At 35.5% G+C, this 7,906-nt stretch overlaps 1 protein-coding gene across 1 annotated transcript in view; it reads right to left on the bottom strand.

Annotated features, from left to right (window-relative positions):
• USH2A (usherin) overlaps positions 1-7,906 on the bottom strand; it is a 371,949-nt gene that overhangs the window by 641 nt on the left and 363,402 nt on the right. Inside the window, 1 exon segment of the mRNA XM_031059531.1 lies at positions 5,710-5,940. Coding sequence (XP_030915391.1) covers positions 5,710-5,940 — 231 coding nt within the window.

The following is a 7,906-nucleotide window of genomic DNA, read 5'->3' as shown; positions in this document are numbered from 1 at the left end:
AAAGCAGGAGAGAAATAAACCACTTCCATAGCATAAAGAGGGCACTAGCACTGTTACTGCAGTTTTGTGTCCTGGGCCACTGCAACCATTCACTAGATTGATTTGCAGGCTGGACAAAGGGGTGAACCAAACTTTGAAACCACTATTCCTAAGCTACTGTGCGTAATAAAGAGAAAGAACTGACTCAGAAACATGGCAGGAGGTTTTTTTGCAAGAGAGTAGCTGAACAACACAGGAGCAGAGTCTTGCCTTGGGTTTGTTCAGGGCAATGTAAAGCGATGTACTGATATGACCCTGACTAAAAATGAATAAAAGAAACACCCTATTGTAACTAGCCCAGAAGCCCCATGCATTTTAGGCATAGACTTCCTCCAAAGAAATATTTCAAAAATAAAAAAAAACTCAAGTAAGTTTTTGAGATAGTGGCTGTAAAAACAAAGAGCATTAAGGAATTAAACACCTTACCTAAACTATAAAAAAAAAATCTACACTAAAACTCCTTAAAATAAAAAAACAACAAATACCAGTTGCCACCTCGACAGTGCACTGCCAACAGTACAAAACAGCTCAAAATGCCATAATTTCCATCCACAAAATAATCCATAAACTAAAAGCCAAAAAAATAATCAATAAAACCCACTCACTCTTCAACAACCCCCATTTAACATACATAAATCTAAAAAACCTAAAAATTAAGTATAGACTATCATACCTTAAAGTAACTCCACCACTAAGCACTACCATCGCAAACATACTAAAACTCCAAATTAAAATCCAAAACAACAAAGTAATCTACTGCTATTAATATTGCCAATACATTTTTGTACACATAATCCAAAAAATAAAAAACCCTATACTAATTGCATTTAATTATACTTACTCTATAATAAAATAAAGCAATCAATAGCTATATTACTTAAAATCATAATCTCTCAAAACAAAAACCTTCATATATTTCTAATCTCTAAACTTATTCTCTTATCCAAAAATAACTCAAATTTTATCTCTATCACACAATTTTTACAATAAATATACAAAACACCTATAACCAACTACTCCAAAAATAAAAACACAATCCCACCATCTACCATAAACTAATCCAAACTACACTAAAAAAAATAAAACTCCGAAACATCTACAATACATCAATAACATCATTATATAAAAAAGCACAATAAAAATATTTTTAAAAATCATCCAAATTCTCCTAAAAACCAATTTCACCATCAAAAAGTAAACAAAATTGAAAAACTTCAAAAAATCCAATTCCTAAAAATAAAATAACAAAATGAACATCAAATTCCCACCAATATCATCAGCAAAATCACATCTCCACCAAGCAAAAAACAACCCACAAACTTTCCGAAACACCATAAACTTTTCAAAAATATATATTCCTAAATACAACCAAATTATAAACCCTCTCTACCTACTCACCCACAAAAAACCTACTTTCCAATTAAACCCTAAACAACAAACCTTTACCCAAACAAACAAAAAATCACTCATACAATAACCCTTAACCCAATCAAATCAAACCCAAATATAAAAAACATGCTCTACTTTACAACCAAAACCCATAATTTATCCTAAAATCTTTAACAAAAAATACCTAATACAACTCAAAACCAACCACTGAAATTCTAAAACCAAAATAACAAAAAATCCAAAACGAACTACGTTCCAACAAAAAAAAAATTAACAATCCATAAAAAAGCCAAACCTCCTCAAAAATAATCAACAACAAAATACAACTCCTCCTAACACCCCACCAGCCAATACTAAAATAAATATTCAAACCAAAAATTCCCTCTACCCACCATACCACCAACACCACATAAAACAAATCAGTTACCCTCATCACACAACACACCCATATTAAAAAACTAAATCACTCTAAACTTTTAAAAATAATGACAAATTAACCTAAATATAAAAACTTTAATATCATTAAAAAAAAACCAAAAAGAAATAACACAAGCTAAAAAAACCTCCACCATACAACCAGCCACCAACAAAAAAATCTCATTGCACTCTTTTTACTAAAAGAGTGGAAATCACTCCTATCACATTATAAAAATAATGGATTCCTATTTATGTAATAATTCTTATCACATTATAAAAATAAAACTAATAATTCTTATCACATTATAAAAATAAGACAAAAATTAAAACATTAATATAAAAAACCCATACAACTTACAAAAGCTACTAAAAAAACCATAAATCAAATGAACTTACTAAACTCAAAACCTTTCAACTAAGCATAAACATTATTAAAAACCCCCAAAACTCTACCTCTACACTAATTCATAACTAATAACCAATACTCTATAAAAATGACTAAAAAAGCCCTAATTAACATTAAAAACCCCCATTTAAACTATTAAAAATAAAAAATATCACTACCAAAATAAAAAACTAACTATACAAATCCACCTATTAAATACCCATATCCCCAAAAATCAAACTAATAAAAAACACCAAAACGACAAATAAACTACCAAAAAAAAATCAAAAACTTAAATTAATGACACAAAAAAATTGTTCTTAATTCAATAAACCCACAATACCACAAATCCTCAAAAACTACCATCTAAAAATAAATACAAAACCAAAAAATAAATTTAATCATAAACTATTTCTCAAATTATCTATAACTATAAAGCATATACTACCATCAAACAAACCAAACAATTAAAACCCCTGAAATATAAACAATAAACCAAATATAAATATAAAATCCTAACAAATTAACTGCATCACACTACCCCAAACACCCCACAATAAACTTTATATACTCACAATAATAAAAACCACCACAAAATAACTAAAAACCTGCCCTATACCTCACATTGCAACCCATAACACCATCCTAAACCTTAAAAAATAAATCCTTTAAAAATATAATACCCTTAAAATATTAAATCAAACAACAAAACTGATTTTAAAAAAAATCTTATCAACACCTAAACTAAAAACCATAACATGAAATAAATATACCATATCCCCTATCGTATACCAACTACAAACAAAATTTTAAAAATACAATAAACTATTAAAAACCACCTTTAAACATTAAATAAAAAATATTTTAAAATTTCAAAATATTTACAAAAAACACCTAGTTAACATCCAAAATTCCACCAACAAAACTAACCCTACCCAATCTAAACCCCTATATAAAATAATCAAAACCAAAATACCAATGACACATATCAAAAATTTATTTTAAAAAGTTTAAATAATTCTACCTCAAATACAAACAGACCCATTCATAAAATTATCATTACTCAAAAACCAAATTACACATTATAACTAATACAAAAAAATAAAACTACACCATATATACCAAGAAAAACCTAATTATTAAATAAAAACTATATATAAATATCACTATTTACTAGATGTTACTACCATTATCTATCTATATATAGCTATACATTCTATATAGTATATAGAATATATATTTATAAAATTTTAACTATATTAATTTTAATAATTAACAGGATAAAAATAAAATATTCCAAAATAAGTTTATAATACTAAATTATATCCCCATTCATGTATTTAACCCAAAATAAATTTTACACCTTTTAAACTAATTCTAAAAACAAAAAAAACACCAAAATTACCCCACACAATTTTTTTCAAAAACTGCTCTCACTCCTCCACATTCCAACTCCTAAATTATATTATGTACCACACAAACAACAAAACAAAACTCTCCTTTACCTTTAAGTACTTTTTGACTAACCAAACAAAAAAAATTCCTAAACTATAATTTTTTTCCTTTTCTTAAAACTATTTAAACCTACTCTGAACTAAACACCCAAAAAAACACCAACTCACCTGGCCAAACCTAAACCACAACATTTCCAAAACCAAAAAAACTAATAAAAAACTAAATAAACCAAACTACAAACCACAAAAAACTTTCAGAATTTATCATCTTTTAAAGCCACAAAAAATTTATTGTTATTCTTCATTTTTTATACTAATAATTATCTATTAAATAAACAATTTTCCCACTTTTCTACAAAATATCTTTTCCCAAGCTAATTAAAAAAACCAAAAACTTAAACCTACTTTCTAAAAATCCCCTTTAAAATTTTTCTCTCAAATTTATCCTAAACCAAAACAAATACATTTTTTGTATATGTTTTGTACACATGTCTAATGTGAGGATGATGGACAGAAGTGCTGCTGATTTGATAAAGCAGCTGAGCTCATGCTGTGAGAGTTGCCTGCCACCAAAAGGAAATGAAAATTTTTGTTTTCTGGCTTCTGCCACTCCTGAAACTCACTGGAGTATTTTTAAACTCATTCTAACATGCACATGGGGGGTTTTGCAACCTAAACTAAGTCATGGTGTCAGCCCAAGATAAGTGGCTGGAGCAAGAGCTCCCTCTGAGCAGCAGGAGCTTTTCTTTTGGCTAATGAGAGCACAGGAAGGGGCACCCTGGGTGAGTTGTTAGTCCCCAGGGAATTAAATCACAAGGATTTGATAGCTCTGAGAAAATGGCAAGGCTGACTCATGATACCACTGGATTGGGAAGTCCATGAGCTGCTGAGTGCAGGCTGGAGGTTAAGCTGTACCTAGAGGGGTTTTGCCTAGAGTTATCACTACCTTGTTGGCCTCCTTGGTCCTGCTGTTGGGGTCTAAGTGGGTTTGACAGTGATGGAACCAACACCCCTATTCTGTGGTAAGCCTGTATGTTCCAGCCCTTCCAGCTGTTTGGTGAACTGAAGGTGAAAGTCTGAGGAATCTGCTTGGATGTATGTGCCAGGCTATCCTCCAATTCATTTGCATTTTGGACAAGATCCACTCGCTAACTTGCATTCACTAACCATCTAATTTTGTTACTACCTCACAGGTCCTTTATCCCCATTCTGGGTTCTTTTTAGGAACCTTAATTTTCATATTTTTTAGGAAGCAAATTCATGTCTCAGTGACCACTGAAGCCCTTCTCATGTATTTGGTCAGGGAAGGTTGGAAGTTAAAAAGCCTGTTTCCTTGTGACAAGGAGGAAGGGAGGTCATCACTGTCCTTGGCTTGAAAATCATGCCTTGTATCTGTGTGTTCAGATCCCTATTGATGACACTGTCTAGTTCTGTCCTGTATTAAAAGAGAAATATTTTGCCTGCCCTCTAACCTTATTCTAGCCCCACATGGGCAGAGTTTGAATTAATTTGTCACACATGCCAGGAGATCTGAGCTTTCGCAAAATCTCTGCATTGTGACTGAGCAGATATCATCAGCACCTGAGTCCCAGTTAACAGAACAGGAGTCAATAAAACACAAGCTCCTGCCTCTGGCTCTAAATGTGTGAAGGATACCAAGACATCCCACCTCGGACATGTACATTTGCTGAATTGCATGGAAATTAAAAAAACACCAAATAGAAGGGAATTCTTCAAGGTGCATTTCCTTGGTAACCATGGAGTTAATAGTTCAGTGGAAACCATAAAGAGATGCACATGGATCACTTGAGTCCTGTAAGAGCAGTGTGTGATCACCTGCAAGTCTAGAAGAGAACAGTAGACTTGAGGAATTTTGAGGATCTAAGCTATGGCCATGTCCTTCTAGGCCTTTTGGCCATATCTCCAGAAAGTCATGACATTTAGACTGTCTCATGATTCCAACAGAGCAGACAAATCTCTAGCAGGTGACGCACAGCAGCAGCCCAGGGGAGCAGGAGCCCTTACCAAGCCACGGCCAGTAGTGCGATGGTTGTGAAGGATGGCATCCCAAGGCGATTCATCAAAAGTCTTCTTGTCGTAGAGGTGGAGCAGCTGGCTGACACTGCGATGGAGAGAGGCGGGGGAGTACGTGCGGCTCAGCTGGCCCTGGCTCGGCCTCCTCCCCCCGGCTCCCAGGCGGAAACTGCGGTTGCTCGTGGGAGAACCTGCCCCTGGGATTTTCGTATCTGCCAGTCCCTGTAAGGTAGACACAAGGTAGTAAATAAAAAAAATAAAGGGCATGGTTTTAAATAATTTAGCTGAACAAAACAAAAGCAGGAGTGGAAGAGAACAGAGAAAACCATGCCTCAAAATCATGCAGTTGTTATAAACAGAAGAAAAAAAGCATAGAACAATCATATTATTAAAAACAAACAAAAAACCCAACAACACTAAACCAGAATTTTCCCCATTTTTTCTCTTTTCTTCTTCCTAATTTTTTTTTGAAGTACCAACAAGCAGAAGTCCAAAGATTTTTGATTACCAGAATGATAGCCTAGACTTGCACAGCAAGAAGATGTTTGCAGATCTTTTCATAACCAGGGGAAAAATCATCACCCACCAGGAGAAACATGCAGTGTCAGATGCCTTTGTGCATGCTTGGGTCATCTGACACACCACACGTCTGGCCACTCTGCAAGCTGAGGACTCTACCTCAAAGTGCGTTGTGTATCTTTTGAGAGTGACGCTGCTTGATGAATCAGACGTGTCAGCAATAGTTTCAAACTGAGATCAAAGAGAGGGAGGAAAAGCATTAGGGCAGGGCAAGCTGCAGTGCAGGGGTACCTGACAGAGGGTGTGAATTAGCTGCAGCTCCGTGAGGGAGAGCAGTGCAGCAGAATGTGGGGGAGTAGGGGAACTGGCAAAGACCAGGCACTGTTTAATTTTTAAGTGGTCAAGTACTGTGTGAGCAGCCAGCATTGCTTGCCATGACCTCACTAACAATTGTAAAACAAGCAATTTTGCCACTCCATAGTAGCTCTAGCCTATCTTCTCAGATCAGTCCTTCAACTGCTGCACTAAAAATCTTCCTTTCTATTAAGTCCATGAGCTGCTAAAAGAAGAAAATGAAAAGGAAAATTAAAAAAAAAAAAGAAAATAAAAGAAAGAGCAGGAACATGGAAAGGAATTGTGCAGGCATGCCAACAGCAAAAACATTTTAAAGTCAAGAGGAATAACACAAGATGACAGACTGTAGAGGAAAAGGAATCAAAACCATGAGACCAAAAAAAAAAGTTTCTTATGCTCTTAGCCTTTGCCAGGAGAAGGGGCACACTGGAAATCCCATTGTTTCCAAGAGCTTCTTGGTTGAGGCACAGATGCAGTGTCTTGGCACCGAGACAAGAAGGAACAGAATGCGTGAAGGATGCAGGAGTCACTATGCTGCTGATGGCACTCACAGGAAAAAGAAGCTGAGAAGTGACAAGAAGAATCATCTCATGGCCTGTGCCTGGAAGAAGCACGAAAATGGAAGGCATGGCTGCTTCCATTCTCAATCACATAACAACAGCCATATTCCTTTTGTTTTGCTTTTTGAAGGGGTAGGACAGCGCTACTACTCTGCTACATGATGGAACATGTTTTTTATGTGTTTTTCAGAGTTATAACTTCTCAGGATACAAAGAGCCTTCCTCTTTATCACTTCCCAGCAGCCCTCCTCCCACCACTCTGGTGGTCCCACTGTGGGTCCATGTGCACAAATGCACACGTGCATTTTGTGAAGTTCCCTTGCTTTTTCCCTGATTACTCTCACTCTACTCCAAACCTTCCTGGCATGCAGCTTGTCCTAGAACAGTCCAGCTGGGTGGTAGATGGATACTGGCAAGAAATAAAGCCTCTCCTTAAGTCTTGTTCTTTGCAGGCATATCTCCTGGATACCTGACAAAGACTGTCAGATTGATCCTGGTTAGCCATCCACAACAGGCAGCCAGGAACACAGGAAAGGTTCCTCTGAAAAGCACATTTTATCATCTACCTTCTCACAGCATGCCAAAGACGTCTCAGCTCTACTGCAGATGTCAGCTAACATGAGGTGACAGCAATGGCTTTGCATTTCCTGTGAATCCAGATCCAAAATTTGTCTTAGGCATCAGAAACATTTCAGGGCCTGCAGACCAGGTGTCCCAAGGCTCTGTTTGGACTGAGCTCTTGTAACCTTGCTCTG

Source organism: Geospiza fortis, unplaced genomic scaffold (genome assembly GCF_000277835.1).
Source record: "Geospiza fortis unplaced genomic scaffold, GeoFor_1.0 scaffold41, whole genome shotgun sequence".
Lineage (NCBI taxonomy): Eukaryota > Metazoa > Chordata > Aves > Passeriformes > Thraupidae > Geospiza > Geospiza fortis.
The sequence above is the reverse complement of the archived record's forward strand: the minus strand, read 5'-3'. Positions and strand labels throughout refer to the sequence as shown.